This window comes from Echiichthys vipera (assembly GCF_963691815.1).
Source record: "Echiichthys vipera genome assembly, chromosome: 10".
Classification (NCBI taxonomy): domain Eukaryota; kingdom Metazoa; phylum Chordata; class Actinopteri; order Perciformes; family Trachinidae; genus Echiichthys; species Echiichthys vipera.
This window is the reverse complement of record NC_139835.1, coordinates 29,701,408-29,720,864: the sequence shown is the minus strand read 5'-3', so window position 1 is coordinate 29,720,864 and position 19,457 is coordinate 29,701,408. Positions and strand designations below refer to the sequence as shown.

Genomic DNA, 19,457 nt, shown 5'->3' with positions numbered 1-19,457 from the left:
ATATATACGTATATATAGTTATTCATACTATATATATACATATATAGTATGAATAATAACTATATATACATATATATGTATGTATACACTGTATACACACACACACACACACACACACATATATATGTATATATATATACGACACTGGCTTTAAAATATCAGTATACAATTATTATTTTATATATATATAGTCGTTCATAATATCAATATACAGTTTAGTTATTTATAAAGATTATATATAGTTATGTTAATATTTATACTTTAAATAATTATAGTTATTATTCATACTTTATTACATACGTTACATTTTGGATAGAACTATATATATATATACATATAGTATATATATATATAAACATGTTAATAATTTAACACCGATTATCCGCGCTGAACTGATCTGTTCAGGGGAAAGTGTCTGTTTTTGCTTTTGTCTTATTTATTTATTTTTTCTTCTATTATAACTTCATTTCTTTGCTCGAAATAAAGACAATCAATCTATAAATAGTGGAAATACTCAGTAAAATAACACAAATATAATAAGTAAAATAATCTAAATACTCTGTAATGATCTGTAGCTGCAGCTGAGTTGAGTCTCAGTCGGTGAAAAACTAAAAAAATTCTGCGATAAATCGTGAAACAGTTCAAACAATCACCACGAACACATGGTTATTCTTCCCTCAGTTTATTGATTTTCTTTCAAATTAACAGACAAATTAAAAGAAACGCTCCGTCGTCCCGTCAGTAACTAAAACCAGCTTCATTCTTTAAAAATATAACTCCAGCTCGGCCTCCGGGCGACACACGGAGACGACCGTCCTTTAGGTAAAGTGCATAAAGTCCAACTGAGAGAAGCTGCGGCGGCGTCGGATCGACCCAAAGTTTCACACAATGAACCCGGGCGAGTTCAGACCGACAGCAGCAGGAACATCAGCGAGCGCTTCTGTTCGTCGTCGGTAGAAAGGAGAAAGGCGTGTTTATGCGCCGCAAAATAAGATTAGGGCGCCCTCCCACTGTGCCTCCGTCCCGTGCCCCGTGCTTTAGGGTCCTTGTCCCCCCCTCCAGGCCCGTTTGTACTCACACTACCTGGGCCTCGGAGAATGCTTCTTGCTGCCTATACGTCATCACGCCGTAACACGTCACACGCATTGATGACGTCATGGCGATGCGTGGCTTTGTTTCCAGATCTTTCCGTAGACCTCGGAGTTTTTGTGCGTCTTGTCGACTGTTTTTGAATCTTTTCATCGACCAAATCTGCAGTAAACACTCCACCTCCGCATCACACCAACGTGAACCTTTCGCCGGCATTGTTTGAAATGTCCGCGCATGGTCCCTCTTTCTTTTTTCTATGTCCCAACAGGCGCACAGGAAATGACCTCAGAACCGCTGTAGGCCTCGTGCTCGTACACGTTTGCACGCTCGTGCTCATACAAACGTGCTTTACAAAAGCCCACCTCTCCCAAACGGGCCGTGGACGGCAAGCGCGCCGTAGCTAGGCGCGGCACGGTTGCACTCACACTGGTCAAAGGAACCAGACTTTAGCCGTGAAACGTCCTGGGGCACGGTACGGATGGACAGTGTGAGTTCGCCCTTATATGTGGATTTAGGAGGCATCCACGCCGCTATGTTTTCATTCTTAAAACGGCGGTTTAAAACGCGAAACCGTCCACACGTCCACACGAGCGCTTTAGCAGGAAGCAGCTCGTCAGACGTAACTCTGAAAATACAGAAAATACGTGAAAATTAAAACCGCAGATTGATTTTCTTGGGCTGAAGGAAACTGAAAGTAACACACGAGGCAGAAATATCAGAGCGGTCACGGGAATATTACGCGTCGTGGGAGGAAGCCGTGGCAAAGGAGCACCCCCACAGGAAGGATGACATCACAAAAGGGTTTCGTCTACAACTGATAACAGACGAGGACGATCGTGTATCGTGATGAAATCATAGATCCAGATCTCTTAACGCATAAATACGTCGCTTAAGTTGATAATAACGAGTTCATTGAAGCATAAGTCGAGCGTTAATGGACCCAGATGTTGTAATTCAGCATGAAAACACATCAAATACTCAATGGAGGCAGATCAACCGTGTATAGAGAACGCCCAGAGAGTCGCTAACAGCCCCAAAGAGCTAACAGTGGTTAGCTCGGGGCAGTACGGTGAAGGCATTCAAAGGTCTTTTTTAACCACTAATGCTGCTGGAAATAACAGCAAACCTCTGCAGCAGCATGAGAAGAGTCCCTACACACACAACAAAGCACCAATGGGCTCCTTCCTTTGGGATTGACTTTGGTAATCCACTGTAATGGACTTTACTATGAGAGGAGCTGGTACAGGGGCCAGTAGGTAAGTCTTTAAAACACTCTTTAATAAACTCTGGCTTCACTAACTACGCTGTTGCTGCTTTGTTGTGTGTGTAGGGACTCTTCTCATGCTGCTGCAGAGGTTTGCTGTTATTTTCAGCAGCATTAGTGGTTAAAAAAGACCTTTGAATGCCTTCACCGTGCTGCCCCGAGCTAATCACTGTTAGCCCTTTGGGGCGGTTAGCGTCTCCCTGGGCGTTCTCTATAAATAAAAGAAACTGTCTCTGTGGCTTATTTGATGTATTTTCATGGCGAAAAAGACCCTGGGGTCCATTTACACCGGCCTTACACTTTAATACCTGCATGCATTAATATACTAATAATAATATTAATAATAATAATAATAATAATAATAAAGTTGCTCTTGCTGCTGCTGTCGGTGTGAAGCGGTCCACACGGGTGCTGATGATGGTTTTCTTCTTCTTCTCCTGGCGACTTTTAGTAAATTTGAAGATATATAACTTCTGTAGCGTCTGTGACATCCATCAGTTTATTGATCTGTCCGTCTCAGCAGCACTCTGTGTGTGTGTGTGTGTGTGTGTGTTTTAGTGGGAAGATGCTGGGATCTTCATTCAGTCGTTCATCGATGCTGCAGATTTTGTTCACTGAGTGAAAAGAGGAGAAGAGAAGAGAGGGGTGTTTCTGTAACACATACACAGAGTGCTGGGCGCCGTCCCAGGGTGATGATGTCATCTCTAAAGGCCCAGCGACTTGCGTACGATCTTCTGGGCGAGTTTGTAGAACTGCTCTCTGTCCTCACGCCACATTTTAGAGGCGTCGACGTTCGCTCCACTTTCATCATTCGGCTCTGAGAGGAGAGGACGCAAGGAACAAGAGAGGGAACAAGAGAGGGAACAAGGCAGGGAACAAGGAAATAAGGGAGGGAACAAGAGAGGGAACAAGGTAGGGAACAAGGGAGGGAACAAGGAAATAAGGGAGGGAACAAGAGAGGGAACAAGGGAGGGAACAAGGAAATAAGGGAGGAAACAAGGGAGGGAACAAGAGAGGGAACAAGGGAGGGAACAAGAGAGGGAACAAGGGAGGGAACAAGGGAGGGAACAAGGGAGGGAACGAGGGAGGGAACAAGGGAAGGGACAAGGAACGAGAGAGGAAACATGAGAGGAACAAGGGAGGAAACAAGGGAGGGAACAAGGGAGGGAACAAGAGAGGGAACAAGGGAGGAAACAAGGGAGGAAACAAGGGAGGGAACAAGGGAGGGAACAAGAGAGGGAACAAGAGAGGAAACAAGGGAGGGAACAAGAGGGGGAACAAGAGAGGAAACAAGGGAGGGAACAAGAGGGGGAACAAGGGAGGGAACAAGAGAGGGAACAAGAGAGGGAACAAGAGAGGAAACAAGGGAGGGAACAAGAGGGGGAACAAGGGAAAGGGAACAAAGGAAGGGACAAGGAAATAAGGGAGGAAACAAGGATGGGAACAAGGGAGGGAAGAAGAGAAGAAACAAGGAAATAAGGGAGGAAACAAGGATGGGAACAAGGGAGGGAAGAAGAGAAGAAACAAGGAAATAAGGGAGGGACCAAGGGAGGGATCAAGGAAGGGAACAAGGGAGGAAACAAGGAAACAAGAAAGGAAACAAGGAAACAAAGGAGGAAACAAGAATGTCAGTCCTAAAACAACAGTATGAGTGGAGCTCTGCATCCATGTGATGAGCGGTGTAACAGTCATGTGTGGTTGTGTTGTACCAGCTAACATGCTGACGACAGACAGCAGGATCTTCTCCACACTCTGGACCGGACTCCATCGCTCCGCACTGCTCTCATATCCCATCGGATCGTCGCCGGGAGCGTGGAGGATGGAGATGCACACCCGGCCGTCTGGATAGACTGGGGGAGGGGAGGGAAGGGGGGGGGCATGAGGTCTTTACAGTCTGACGTCTACACGGTCTTACGCCATTTGGTTTAGTTCAGGTTCAGTTGGTGGTGGGTCTTTCATTAAAAGTTGAGGTGTATTTTCATTGAAAGTTCAGGTGCTTTTTATTGAAATTTGATGCGGATTTTCATTGAAAGTTGAGGCGCTTTTTTATTGAAAGTTGAGGTGTATTTTCATTGAAAGTTGAGGTAGATTTTGATTCAAAGTTGAGGTGTATTTTCATTGAAAGTTGAGGTGTATTTTCATTGAAAGTTGAGGTGTATTTTCATTGAAAGTTGAGGTGTATTTTCATTGAAAGTTGAGATGTATTTTCATTGAAAGTTGAGGTGTATTTTCATTGAAAGTTGAGGTGTATTTTCATAGAAAGTTGAGTTGTATTTTCATTGAAAGTTGAGGTGTATTTTCGTTGAAAGTTGAGGTGAATTTTCATTGAAAGTTGAGGTGTATTTTCATTGAAAGTTGAGGCGTGTTTTCATTGAAAGTTGAGGTGTATTTTCATTGAAAGTTGAGGTGTGTTTTCATTGAAAGTTGAGGCGCTTTTTTATTGAAAGTTGAGGTGTATTTTCATTGAAAGTTGAGGTGTATTTTCATTGAAAGTTGAGGTAGATTTTGATTAAAAGTTGAGGTGTATTTTCATTGAAAGTTGAGGTGAATTTTCATTGAAAGTTGAGGTGTATTTTCATAGATAGAGGTGTATTTTCATTGAAAGTTGAGATGTATTTTCATTGAAAGTTGAGGAGTATTTTCATTGAAGGTTGAGGTGTATTTTCAATGAAAGTTGAGGTGTATTTTCATTGAAAGTTGAGGTGTATTTTCATTGAAAGTTGAGGTGTATCTTCATTGAAAGTTGAGGTGTATTTTCATTGAAGGTTGAGGTGCATTTTCATTGAAAGCTGAGGTGTATTTTCATTGAAAGTTGAGGTGTATTTTCATTGAAAGTTAAGGTGTATTTTCATTGAAAGTTGAGGTGTATTTTCATTGAAAGTTGAGGTGTATTTTCATTGAAAGTTGAGGTGTATTTTCATTGAAAGTTGAGGTGTATTTTCATTGAAAGTTGAGGTGTTTTTTCATTGAAAGTTGAGGTGTATTTTCGTTGAAAGTTGAGGTGTATTTTCATTGAAAGTTGAGGTGTATTTTCATTGAAAGTTGAGGCGTAATTTCATTGAAAGTTGGTGTGTTTTCATTGAAAGTTGAGGTGTATTTTCATTGAAAGTTGAGGCGTAATTTCATTGAAAGTTGGTGTGTTTTCATTGAAAGCTGAGATGTATTTTCATTGAAAGTTGAGGTGTATTTTCATTGAAAGTTGAGGTGTGTTTTCATTGAAAGTTGAGGTGTATTTTCATTGAAAGTTGAGGTGTATTTTCATTGAAAGTTGAGGTGTATTTTCATTGAAAGTTGAAGTGTATTTTCATTGAAAGTTGAGGCGTGTTTTCATTGAAGGTTGAGGCGTATTTTCATTGAAAGTTGAGGTGCATTTTCATTGAAAGTTGAAGTGTATTTTCATTGAAAGTTGAGGCGTGTTTTCATTGAAAGTTGAGGCGTGTTTTCATTGAAGGTTGAGGTGTATTTTCATTGAAAGTTGAGGTGTATTTTCATAGAAAGTTTGTGTATTTTTATTAAAAGTTGAGGCGCTTTTTATAGAAAGTTGAGGTGTATTTTCATTGAAAGTTGAGGTGTATTTTCATTGAAAGTTGAGGTGTATTTTCATTGAAAGTTGAGGTGTTTTTTCATTGAAAGTTGAGGTGTTTTTTCGTTGAAAGTTGAGGTGTATTTTCATTGAAAGTTGAGGTGTATTTTCATTGAAAGTTGAGGCGTAATTTCATTGAAAGTTGGTGTGTTTTCATTGAAAGTTGAGGTGTATTTTCATTGAAAGTTGAGGCGTAATTTCATTGAAAGTTGGTGTGTTTTCATTGAAAGCTGAGATGTATTTTCATTGAAAGTTGAGGTGTATTTTCATTGAAAGTTGAGGTGTGTTTTCATTGAAAGTTGAGGTGTATTTTCATTGAAAGTTGAGGTGTATTTTCATTGAAAGTTGAGGTGTATTTTCATTGAAAGTTGAAGTGTATTTTCATTGAAAGTTGAGGCGTGTTTTCATTGAAGGTTGAGGCGTATTTTCATTGAAAGTTGAGGTGCATTTTCATTGAAAGTTGAAGTGTATTTTCATTGAAAGTTGAGGCGTGTTTTCATTGAAAGTTGAGGCGTGTTTTCATTGAAGGTTGAGGTGTATTTTCATTGAAAGTTGAGGTGTATTTTCATAGAAAGTTTGTGTATTTTTATTAAAAGTTGAGGCGCTTTTTATAGAAAGTTGAGGTGTATTTTCATTGAAAGTTGGTGTATTTTCATTGAAAGTTGAGGTGTATTTTCATTGAAAGTTGAGGTGCATTTTCATTGAAAGTTGAGGTGTATTTTCATTGAAAGTTGAGGTGTATTTTCACTGAAAGTTGAGGTGTATTTTCATTGAAGGTTGAGGTGTATTTTTGTTGAAAGTTGAGGTGTATTTTCATTGAAAGTTTGTGTATTTTTATTAAAAGTTGAGGTGCTTTTTATAGAAAGTTGAGGCGTATTTTCATTGAAAGTTCAGGTGCTTTTTATTGAAAGTTGGGGCAAATTGTCCAAGATGCTTTAGTGTCTCTGGAGACTGAGGAGACTATTTTTTTTAAGTGAAGACTTCAAGTCACAGTGTTCAAGAGCACTTTTCGAAGGTTAAAACGCTCGAGAACATTTAGTCCGTAGTTTCCGGAGTGTTCTGAGAGTCAGTATCAACGATGTGTGAGTGTTTCTGTCAGGTGAGGCAGGAAATCAGAGATTATCAGTGAATCTGGTTCAACCTGCCATCAAACGTTTGACGGTGTGTTATCAGGCTGTGATCAGAGTTTCCTGTTGGCACCCCGTCATGGAGGTGCTTCAAGCTTTTTACAGCTGCAGCTTTTTACAGCTGCTTTTCCAGCGAGAATCAAACCATCAACCTGCAGCAGCTTCAGAACAGTCTGCTGTTTATTTTTATATATATAAAATTAAACTTCAGAAACATTCTTGTCTGGACTTGGTGACTAAAATCTGCTGTAACTGCGTGAAGACCGTTGTTTGAGTCTGTGCAGCTCTGCTAAGTGTTTTCTTCTTCATGCGTTTCATCTTTATCTGCTGCTGTCTGTTGATGCAGGATCAGACGATACAGTTACAGCAGGAAGTTCAGATGAGGGCCATGCTGGTGTGTGTGTGTGTGTGTGAGTGTGTCTAAGTGTGTGTGTGTGTTGATGATGAGAATGATGACGGGTCAGCAGCAAGTGCCCTGTCCTCTAATCAGTACGGAGCGTGCTCAGACTGACTGCAGTCCACTAATCACAGCACTAATGACAGCACGGTAACGACATGCTAACTGCATGCTAACGTTGCCGCGCGGCGTGTCCCGACAGGAACAAATGATGGGGTTTAAGGCGAACACAGAGTCTCAGCAGGTTTCTGTCGTTGCCGTGATTTCACCGGACTTTTTACACATGACATAAAAACATCAAAACACAAAAACAAATGTGTGCGGACTTACTGTTGGGGTGAAACATGTCGCAGGTGAACCTCATCTTCGGAGGACTGAGAGGATAATCAGAGGGAAAACTGAGGAGGGCTGGAAACACTCCACCTTCGAAACACGTATCTTGAGGACCCCTGCAACACACAGGAGAGCAGCGTTACATCATTTCATGTGTAGGAAACAGAACCATCTAGAAAACCGAAGAAAAGTCAGATGACAGAACCAGATCAGTGGTCGTCATTTAGGGAGTTTTAAGGCTCATTTCTGCTCCATTTTGCGCGTAAATAGAGACGTACGTCATCATCGTTCTCACGCTTTCATGCTCCTTTACGTTGGAATGGACGTTGGGCAAAACATCCTCTCGAGGGCGTCGCTCAAAAGTTTATGACAACAACAAACATGGCGACGACGGAGGAGATAAAGATCCTGCGTCTGTTCAGAAGGAGGCAAAATGGCGGCAGCGTTGTAGACGGCGGTGGTCTGTGAGACACTAAAGACGTCCCAGAGTGTGGACGGAGAGTTCCACACTCGAGGCGCCGACGGACATCCTGAAATACTGAAAGAGACGTTGGTCGTCAGTTTCTCTCGTGTCAAACCAATGTGTGGAACTCTCCGTCCACACTCTGGGACGTCTTTAGCGTCTCACAGACCACCGCCGTCTACAACGCTGCCGCCATTTTGCCTCCTTCTCAACAGACGCAGGATCTTTATCTCCTCCGTCGTCGCCATGTTTGTTGTTGTCAAACTTTATTGGAGTAACTTTTGAATCTGAGCGACGTCCTCTAGAGGATGTTTTGCTCAACGTCCATTCCAACGTAAAGGACGCATGAAAGCATGAGGACAGAGACGATGAGCGTTGAACCTTTGTTAGCCGCTAGCTGTGTACACACATGTAAACACCCTCACTGTAAGGACCCCAACAACCCCCAACGTAGCTGTCCCATGTACAGCCTGACCCTGAACATCTCATTAACCTGTATTTTTACTTTATAACAGGTTCCATCGACCCTCTTGAGGTTGTAGCGGATGTTTAATAGATGTTCAGAGTACTTTAGGTTAAGTTCAACACCTCAGAGATTTTGTGCACTGCAGTGAGGCATTAAAGAGTTTGTGTTGGACCAACGACCCCATCAGTCCATACTCTTCTGTACGCAGCATCAGTGTATGGACGTAGAGGCGTGATGTGTTCAGTGTCACGCAGCTGTGTGGTGATTATCAGACTTGAGATGATGTTTGAATATCTGAACACATCAGTTATCCTCTGTGTTCCTCCTCTGATCTGATCTTCTACCTGCAGGTTATTTCTGACTCGTCCACACCCTCTCTCTCTCTCTCTCTGATTGGTTATCGGCACATCTGACGCAGGTTTTATCAGCCAGTGAAGAACGCGGCTCGCTGTCTGGATTCATCTCTTCAACAAATATCCACATATGAAGGAAAACTGTAAACACGTTTCATAGAAGTCTCTCAGGGCGCACTCACACTGTCCTTCTGTCCCGGGCCAAAACCGTTTTTTCAGCTAAAGCCTAGTACGTTTAAGCAGTGTGAGTGCCCCCGTACCGCGCATAACTGCGGACAGCGGGCCGTCCACGTCCAGCAGAGCCGTTTGCACATGTACGAGCACGAGCGTGCGCACGTGTACGAGCACGAGCCCTACGGCGTTAGCGGTATGTGCGCCTGTTCGGACATAGAAAAAAGAAGGACGGACCATGCGCGGACATTTAACAACAACAACGGCGGTGAAAGGTTCACGTTGGTGTGATGCGGAGGTGGAGTGTTTACTGCAGATTTGGTCGATGAAAAGATTCAAAAACAGTCGACAAGACGCACAAAAACTCCGAGGTCTATGGAAAGATCTGGAAAGAAAGCCACGCATCGCCATGACGTCATCAATGCGTGTGACGTGTTACGGCGTGATGACGTATGGACAGCAAGAAGCATTGGCCGGCCCTGGTAGTGTGAGTACAAACGGGGCTGGGGTACTTAAGGTCGACCAAATCTGCAGTAAACACTCCACCTCCGCATCACACCAACGTGAACCTTTCGCCGCCATTGTTTGAAATGTCCGCGCATGGTCCCTCCTATTTTCTATGTCCGAACAGGCGCAAATAAATTACGTCAGAACCGCCGTAGGCCTTGGCTCTTGCTCGTACACGTGTGCACGCTCGTGCCCGTACATGTGCAAACGCGCTTTACAAAAGCCCACCTCTCCCAAACGGGCCGTGGACGGCCAGCTGGCCGCAGTTATGCGCGGAGCGGTTGAACTCACACTGGTCAAACGCACTAGGCTTGACCCGAAAAACCTGTTTTGGCCCGGTGCGGAAGGACAGTGTGAGTGCGCCCTAACAAAGTTTCATGTTTTAACTGTTTGCAAAAAGCTGTATCGTCCCATATAAGCTCAATTTAAGCACTTTTAATGCACTTTATTCAACATTTCAAGCACTTTTCAAACCACCACATTCAGTCTGTGCAGCTCTGCTAAGTGTTCACGTGTCCACATTAAACTTCAAGTGTTTTCAAGGAGTGTAAGCACCCGTAAGAAGCCTGGAGTCCTGGTACACCTGAGAGTCTGACAGCATTACACCTGAGGGTTCGTCTCAGGTAATTATGGGATGTGGTGACGATGATGTCACAATGTTGGACTGTGAATGAGCTGCAGGTTAAATTGAAAGGCAGACTGAAGCTGCTGGCACACGAACAACAAAAACAACAGGAGACTCAATCACAGCTGATAATGATGATGATGATGACACCCAGCTGCTGCCTTCACTGACATCACGTTCACTGCAGCTTCTCCCAGCGCTGACTGAGGCCCTGTTTACACGGGGGAAACCCCCCTCCAGAGTGTAAACGTTAAAAAGGCTCCTGCGTTGTGTTTGCGTGTAAAGGTAAAAACACTAAAGTGAGCTCTGATCTGCTCCAGCGTTGTGTTTGCGTGTAAAGGTAAAAACACTAAAGTGAGCTCTGATCTGCTCCAGCGTTGTGTTTGCGTGTAAAGGTAAAAACACTAAAGTGAGCTCTAATCTGCTCCAGCGTTGTGTTTGCGTGTAAAGGTAAAAACACTAAAGTGAGCTCTGATCTGCTCCGGCGTTGTGTTTGCGTGTAAAGGTAAAAACACTAAAGTGAGCTCTGATCTGCTCCAGCGTTGTGTTTGCGTGTAAAGGTAAAAACACTAAAGTGAGCTCTGATCTGCTCCAGCGTTGTGTTTGCGTGTAAAGGTAAAAACACTAAAGTGAGCTCTGATCTGCTCCAGCGTTGTGTTTGCGTGTAAAGGTAAAAACACTAAAGTGAGCTCTGATCTGCTCCAGCGTTGTGTTTGCGTGTAAAGGTAAAAACACTAAAGTGAGCTCTGATCTGCTCCAGCGTTGTGTTTGCGTGTAAAGGTAAAAACACTAAAGTGAGCTCTGATCTGCTCCAGCGTTGTGTTTGCGTGTAAAGGTAAAAACACTAAAGTGAGCTCTGATCTGCTCCAGCGTTGTGTTTGCGTGTAAAGGTAAAAACACTAAAGTGAGCTCTGATCTGCTCCAGCGTTGTGTTTGCGTGTAAAGGTAAAAACACTAAAGTGAGCTCTGATCTGCTCCAGCGTTGTGTTTGCGTGTAAAGGTAAAAACACTAAAGTGAGCTCTGATCTGCTCCAGCGTTGTGTTTGCGTGTAAAGGTAAAAACACTAAAGTGAGCTCTGATCTGCTCACGCTGGCTCTCGTGGCGTACGTGTTTCCGTAACATCCGTGTGCAGAGTTCAGGTAAACAACAACAAACATGTGGGACTGTTTCCATCAGTGGGACGTTCAAGTGTCCTGGGTGGAGCCGAGGCGGTGGGAGGCTGCAGACCGTGCTGCAGATCCCCGTCACACTGTACGCAGTCCTGCTTCTCCGCTGTTAGGGAGAGAAGGAGAAGGACGTTTCCCAGCATGCACCAGCTCTGGGTGCTGTTGTGTGGCAGCGCTTCACAGCTCCACCTACACACCTGACGTACACACTACATCCAATTTACACTTTTACGTCACCGTGTGCACGCGGATTTACCCCCAAAGACTCTCGTTTAACGCGGAATAAAAAGTGAGAATGCAACGCCACTTTTGCGTTTCCTGGGGGGCCTGACTGTTCCATGTCTCGTATGATTCATCATGACCGGAAACAACAAGTAAAGCAGGTTCTAGCTGTTCTTTAGGAGCTCTGCGTCATGGTCCTTTAAGGTTCAAGTCATCCTCTAGGCTGATGTTACACCGGACAGTAATATAAATGACAATTTGGACGCCTTTTTTGCGGACTGGTCCGTGAATTCAAACAGACAGAGGTATATTGTCATGGGGCTAACTTCTTCTGACGCATATGTTGAACGTCACTGTACGCCCAACACGTCACGTCAACGCCTATCCCAGAAAGACGGGAAAGGAGTAATATTAGTCCTCGGTTTCACACACACAGGACGTCGAATCGCAGCCTCTGCCTGGCCGCAAATAAGGTTTATTCTCTGTCTAAAAACCCGTTAGATATTTCTAAGTCATAACAGACATTCAAACACAACAGCCCTCATCACTGCGCTTTACGTGCATGTTGTTACTGTGTGTCTTTTATATTTTACGTGTCTTATACGAGTGACATTGGATGTGAAGTCAACAGATTATGATGAATGACCTGAGTGGGTTCTTAAGCCCTCAGTGTTGTCTGCAGGCTTCTGCACAGACAGCTTTTCATCCACAAACTAGAGGCTGAACAAACTGCAAATCATGCGACAGTGAAGTCTTTCACTCAACATGATTGAAGATGTGTTTATTTAAACCTCCTGTTGAGCTCAGAGGCTGTGTGTGTGGGAGCGGTGACACCTGCTGGTCACGTCCAATGTCACACTCCAGCATCTGGAAAAAGACACCGCGTCCAACAAAGAGAGAGAAAGAGCAGGGCTCCAGACTGCAAACGAAAATGGTCCCATTTTGCAACCAAAATTACAGAGTGTGCGACTGAATTTTACATCTAGTTGCGGTGTTTATACTTTATACTACCTCCCTGAGCACCGTAGGCTACACTTGGACATGTGGACCAGAGGAGCCGGGGATCGAACAGCTGATCTTTGGTATGGGGAACACCCACTCTATCCCCTGAGCCAGAGACGCCCCGATATTGTAGCTACTGTCACGACAGTGACTGTGCTGTCCGTTTACCTTCGCGGGGGCAGCAGCTCCAGCAGGGGACCCCAAACTTCCGTTTCCCGGGCCACATTAACCAGCTCTAACTGGGGGATCCTGAGGCGTTCCCAGGCCAGTGTGGAGATCTAATCTCTCCACCTGGTCCTGGGTCTTCCCCGAGGCCTCCTCCCAGCTGGACGTGCCTGGAACACCTCCCTAGGGAGGCGCCCAGGGTTCATCCTTACCAGATGATCCTGAACCACCTCAACTGGCTCCTTTCAACGCAAAGGAGCAGCGGCTCTACTCCGAGTTCCTCACGGATGCTGAACTTCTCCCCCTCTCTCTAAGGGAGACTCCAGACCCCCTCCTGAGGAAACACATTTCGGGCACTTGTACCCGCAACCTCGTTCTTTTGATCATGACCCTTCAATAAAAATGTGACACTGAATTTGAAACAGCACATTGTAATTTCTGCATCTATTGTTGATTTACCATGTGGGCCCCGAAAGTTCTGGTTGCGGCCCTAAAATTCTCAGTCGGGGGGCCACAGCGCTCCTCGTGAAACAAAAGTGAGTGTGTGTAGCCCTGAAAGGTCTTCCCTTTCTCTCTAAACTGATCTACAACCTCTGCTAAAGTCCTCAGATTCAGCAGATCTCATCCTGTTTACTTGTGTGACCGCGTTTGTTTTCACGGCGTCCGTTCAAAACTAAACGCCCGCTTCATTTTTTAACGGTTTCTTCTCGGGGACTTAAAACAGTACTCACATGATGAGAGCCTCCCATTCAAAGAAGTTCTCCTCGTTGGCTGGACCTGCAGACACAGACACTCTGTTAATCATTTGTGCCAAGAATATATATTATTATACAATAATAAGCACTTTAACTTAAAGTATATGTATCTAATTTATGTGGTGCTGTTAACCAGAGCTCAACAGTCACAGTAACAGAGAAAAAGCAACAGATTCTTGACCCTCAGTCAGAGAAATAACTTGTTACGGTCAGAACTCGAAGCAGAAAACGCTGCTTATGCAACGACGCAGCAAATTAAGTTGTTTAACTTTAGAAACAATTTATAGAAAATCATTTGGTTTCATTTCTGTAATCAAGCTTTTATTATTTTGTGTCACATCTGGAACTAAATACTCCAATATAATATTGTATATACTTTGCACTGATGTTGGCATCATTTTCGTCTGTACTTGTGTTGTTGTTGTTGTTGCTGTGTGTAATACTTCCCTGCGTGTGCTTGAATTGCCCATCGGGGAAAATATAAGGTTAAATATAAGGTGGTTTCAGCAACCGAAAGCTGTTGCCTGGTTACCAGCCTGGCAAAGTTGCTGAGCCCTTTTGAAAGTGCAATATGTTAGACAGTAGAAAAAGTGAAATGTTGCTTTTATTCACATTTCCATGTAAGCTGTACAAAAAAAGGTACAAAGGTCATCCTGGGGTCAAAATGACCCGTGAGGCAAAAAGAGTTGAACTCAAGGTCACAGAGTTATTTACAAACCACAGAAAGTTACAATGTTTGAGTTGTTTTAATTTTAATCAGTAGCAGACGTAACAAGACAAATCATGGGGTCTTCTCACGGACGGCTGTGCCTTTGATCAGTCTCAGATCAATGAGCAGCAGACGTGAACGAGACAGTAGCAGACGTAAACAACACACAGGTGTTATGGCAGACTGCAGAGATTATAAAGGTGCTGCAGACGACAGGGCCCTGAACTCTGTCTGTGCTGAAGCCGTGAGTGTGCGTTACAACGCTGAAGAGGCTCTAGAGCGAGACGACTCTGATTCAGAAGAGGAAGTGGAGGATGCATCAGAAGAAGAAGATGGGGAGGAATACAACCCAGAGCATGAGGAATCATCTTCAGGAGAAGAACAAAACCCTGAAGCTGGAAGAGAGACTTGGCAGGATAACACGGTCCTCAGCAGCGTGTGACCAACACGGCAGGCACGCAGAACAAAACGTCATAAAGATGACCCCAGGACCCACAAGGTACGCCGTTTCTCATGCCCATGACATTATCCCTACGTTCTACCTGTTTATCACACCAGCAACAGAAAAAATAATCCTGGAGATGACAAATCTGGAGGGTTTTCGCAAATACGGAGACAGCTGGAAAAAGATGGATGAGACTGACCTGCAGGCCGACTTAGGGCTGCTAATCTTAGCTACCTGTGTACAGGTCCCGAGGTGAGGCTGCAGCTAGTCTATGGGATGCAGAGAGTGGAAGGCCAATTTTCCGAGCCACAATGCCACTCAAACTCTTTCACACCTACTCAAGACTGCTACGATTTGATGACCGTGAGTCAAGACCAGCAAGACGCGTGACAGACAAACTTGCAGCCATAAGAGAGGTATATCCGCAATATATCCGCAAAGGCTGCACACTTGCATACTGCCCTACATGTGCCAATCAGTTGAATGGGTTATGTTATTTTTCATGTCTTGTATTGTCCATTGTCTTCAGTTGTTCACCGGAGAAAGAAAAGAAAGGAACTGAGTCATTGGGATGAATAAAAATGCATTCAAAGCTCCTTTTTGCACATTTTTTTTTCTTTTCTTAAGCTATAGAAATTAAGTGAAGAGGGGAAACTCAGTTATTCACACATTTTGTGGTAAATGACAAGTTTTTTTTTTCAAGCAAGATGAAATTTAAAGCTGAACTTAAAGCAATAAAGCTGCTTAAATTAGGGGTTTAGTGAAGACGGGTCATTTTAACCCGGAGGACACAGGACGTATACAGAAAATGAGGACAACAGGAGGGTTAAACATTGAATGGGGTTTTTAATTTTTAAGTGATATCGACTGTTTTGAACTGTTGTTTCTCTGTTTCTCTTATTGTTTTAAATGAGTTTAGTTCTGCTGTATTGTTCTTATTCTTTTGACACTGTTGTTTTTGTATTTTGCATTTCTTCTGAGGCACTTTTTGTTTGTTTGTCTTGACTTGAAAACACTTTGGCTCAACTTCTGTTGTTTTTAAATGTACCGTAGAAACAAAAGTGACTTGACTTGAATGAGTAACTGTATCTGTAAAAACACGTGGACGGTCTCACCTGCAACAATCCCCTCAGGTGGGTTCAGAGTCAGCTCTGAAACACAAACACAGGTTAGCTTCATGTTAGCATGCTGTGTCAACATTAGCATCCAAGCTAACAGCTGATAAAACTGACTAACCAAAAGTACCTTTAACGTTAACTTAGTTATCTTTAATCTAATATGTACACAATTATGTTAGAACATGAAGAAATATCGATAAAACACGAAGGCTCATAGTAGCTAACCGAGGTGAACCAAACTCCATTTAAAAAACAGTTAAAATAATGATTTTTACCGCAAAACACTTAATAAACACAATCATTGTGAGACTAAAATGTTTCAGGACGCTTCTATAGACTTTAATCTTTAATTCGGCATAAAACACTTAGATTAACCACATTGTTACATTTGATTAATCTTTAATTTAGTTGGTCACCAGTTTTCAAAAGTTATCGGGAATGTGTCACCAATCGGACGCTGTTAGCTGGTGTTGTCCCTATTCGGACGGATGTGATCCGCAGTTTCCGGTCTTTTCGTTAAGTAGAATTAATTTGAACACTTCTAAGAATCTACAAGTGAAGTTTCACATTTGTACATGAACATTTAAGTGTCAAAAATTGTAAAATAAAGTGACGTTGATTAGAAGAAGCAGTCACAACGTTTGGGCTTTTACTTTATAAATTGAAATTAAGACTTTACGCTTTATTTTGGAGGTGTTAACGCATGAGCTTTTATTTTGAAGGACTGAAGTATGTGTTGACAACATTGATATTAATGTGGACGACCAGCAGCTCCAGTGTTTACAGCAAGGAGATATAAAGGGTTAGCACACGGCTAATTCACCGGTGTTAGCATCTTTTTGAGCACTGTTGTAAACACAAAGATAAATTAGGACGTTAAATCTATATTTGGTTACACAGATAAGAAGTTAGACTTTAGTTTAACACCATTAAATCAACTCTAAACGTTACACCATCATTTATATTCGTAGGTTAAACAAGCTAGCATAAAAACTGTCCGACTGGTGACACAGTCCCGCGACTGCAAAGAGCGCTGACGAGCCACAACAACAACTTAGCTAATGTGTTATTTTAGGACCCGTTAATGCTCCTGCGTGTTTGAACACGACGCCGAATTAAAGCTACACGTCATTCCTTCACATAAAGTTTTGTTTTTGTTGAAATAAATAAGCGACAGTGACGCAGAGGAAAGAAAACACTTAAAAGCGACGGTTTTTCTATGGAGTTCGGTTCACGGGGCTGTTAGCTTAGCTTCTCCGCTGCTAACGTGTTCTAAGTGATCTCATTGGCTGACGGCGGCGTTCCAAAGTCTCCCATTGGCTGAGGGCGGTGTCCCGTTCACTCACGTTTATACTCGGCCATGAGTCTCTTCAGCGCGGTGCCGGCCATCACGGTTTAACGGGGAAATTAAAAAAGCTGCTCAGGGTTTTATTTATTTTTTTACCCCAACAAGGAATCTGTCACCGCAGCTGAGCGACCGCGCACTTCCGGTTGTTTACGGGTCGGGTTCGGCCCACAGCGCCCCCTGCTGGCGAGCTTCTCCTCCTCCTCACAGCGCCCCCTGCTGGCGAGCTTCTCCTCCTCCTCACAGCGCCCCCTGCTGGCGAGCTTCTCCTCCTCCTCACATTGCCCCCTGCTGGCGAGCTGCTGCTTCTTCCTCTTCTCCTCCTCTACCTCCTCCTCCTGATTCTTCCCCCCCTTCTCCTTCTTGTCCTCCTCCTCCTCTTCCTCTTCCTCTTCCTCTTCTCCTCCTCCTCCTCCTCCTCCTGATTCTTCCCCTTCTTCTCATTCCCCTTCTCCTCCTCTTCCTCTTCTCCTCCTCCTCCTCCTCCTGATTCTTCCCCTTCTTCTCATTCCCCTCCTCCTCCACCTCTCTCCTCCTCTTCCTCTTCTCCTCCTTCTCATCTTCCTCTTCCTCCTCCTCTTACTCCTGATTCTTCCCCTCCTTCTCCTTCTCCTGCTCCTCTTTCTCTTCCTCCTCCTCCTCCTCCTCCTGATTCTTCCCCTTCTTCTCATTCCCCTTCTCCTCCTCTTCCTCTTCTCCTCCTCCTCCTGATTCTTCCCCTCCTCCTCCTCCTCCTCCTCCTCTTCTCCTCCTCTTCCTCTTCCTCCTCCTCCTCCTCCTCCTCCTCCTCCTCCTCCTCTTCCTCCTCCTCCTCCTCCTCTTCCTCCTTCTCCTCCTCCCTTTTCTTCTTCTCCTCCTTTTTCTTTTTTCTTTAATTAAACGTCTTTTTCAAAGATGACGTTACAAATACAAATACTTTTATCATGTGATTAACGATTCACGTGTTTATTCTCTTAGTTTACACCTGTAGGAATATATTATTATTATTATTATTATGATTATTATTATTATTATTATTATTATTGTTATTATTATTATTATTATTATTATTATTATTATTATTATTATTGTTATTATTATTATTATTATTATTATTAATTATTATTATTATTATTATTATTATTATTATATTATTATTATGATTATTATTATTATGATTATTATTATGATTATTATGATTATTATTATTATTATGATTATTATTATTATGATTATTATTATTATTATGATTATTATTATTATTATTATTATATTATTATTATTATGATTATTATGATTATTATTATTATTATTATTATTAATTATTATTATTATTATTATTATTATATTATTATTATTATTATGATTATTATTATTATGATTATTATTATTATTATTATTATTATTATTATTGGTGTAATTCTTTCCTGTCTGATCCCTTGTCTTCTTTAACTGATTTCTATTTAATTTTACTCGGGTTTATTATTTTTTATCTTTGCTAATTCATTATTATTTAATTTGGTCAAGTATTTTATTTATTATTCATTTTGTTTAGGTGTTAAAGACGTCACTCACTCGGTTGTTTTTATATTGAATTTGATTTATGGTCGCAATAAAATACAAATACCTGTAAAAAACTGTCCATTATAAGTCCTGCATTTAAAATGTGCTGGGGTAAAAGTGTCTAAAGTATTTAAAGTAAATGTGCTGTCAGGTAAAAACCAGGTCTCTCAGAAAGTCAGGATTTAAATAAAACACTTATTCTTTGTTTTGTTTTAAACATCAAGCATTAACGTTTACTGTACAACTCATTTAACAAAGATGAATGTTACAACTTCCTGTTCCTCTCCGGGAACCATCACCGTATCGTGGTGGAGAGGTTAGTGTGTCCCTGTGAACCTGAGGGCTGTGTTGTCTGGAGCCTGGTGCTCCTGGTCTCCCACGGCAGAGTGGTCTCAGTCGAGGGGTCGGACTAAGGGCGCACTCACACTGTCCTTCTGGCCGGGGCAAAAAACGTTTTTCAGCTAAAGCCTAGTACCTTTAAGCAGTGTGAGTGCACCCGCTCCGCGCACAACTGCGGCCAGAGGTGGGCTTTAGCGGAGCCGTTTGCACATGTACGAGCACGAGCACGAGCCCTACGGCAGTAGCGTTATGTCCGCCTGTTCGGACATG

The 19,457-nt window shown here is 42.8% G+C and overlaps 1 protein-coding gene across 1 annotated transcript; it reads right to left on the bottom strand.

The window, feature by feature from the left end:
* Nucleotides 1-666: 666 nt before the first annotated feature.
* ube2g2 (ubiquitin-conjugating enzyme E2G 2) lies at nucleotides 667-17,451 on the bottom strand. Its single transcript, XM_083921178.1, has 6 exons — nucleotides 17,308-17,451; nucleotides 15,959-15,994; nucleotides 13,666-13,711; nucleotides 7,791-7,909; nucleotides 4,063-4,203; nucleotides 667-3,170 (listed from the first exon to the last, which is right to left on the bottom strand). The coding sequence occupies exons 1-6, from the start codon at nucleotides 17,348-17,350 to the stop codon at nucleotides 3,058-3,060; spliced, it is 498 nt and encodes a 165-aa protein (XP_083777304.1). The 5' UTR covers nucleotides 17,351-17,451; the 3' UTR covers nucleotides 667-3,057.
* Between the last annotated feature and the right edge of the window lie 2,006 nt (nucleotides 17,452-19,457).

Coding starts and splice junctions, on each gene's coding strand:
- ube2g2 (XM_083921178.1), bottom strand. CDS start 17,350: ATGGCCGGCACCGCGCTGAAGAGACTCATGGCCGAGTATAAAC. Junction 7,910..13,665: donor GAATGGGAGGCTCTCATCAT/GTGAGTACTGTT, acceptor TGTGTGTTGCAG/GGGTCCTCAAGATACGTGTT. Junction 3,171..4,062: donor TGTCGTCAGCATGTTAGCTG/GTACAACACAAC, acceptor CTCTCCTCTCAG/AGCCGAATGATGAAAGTGGA.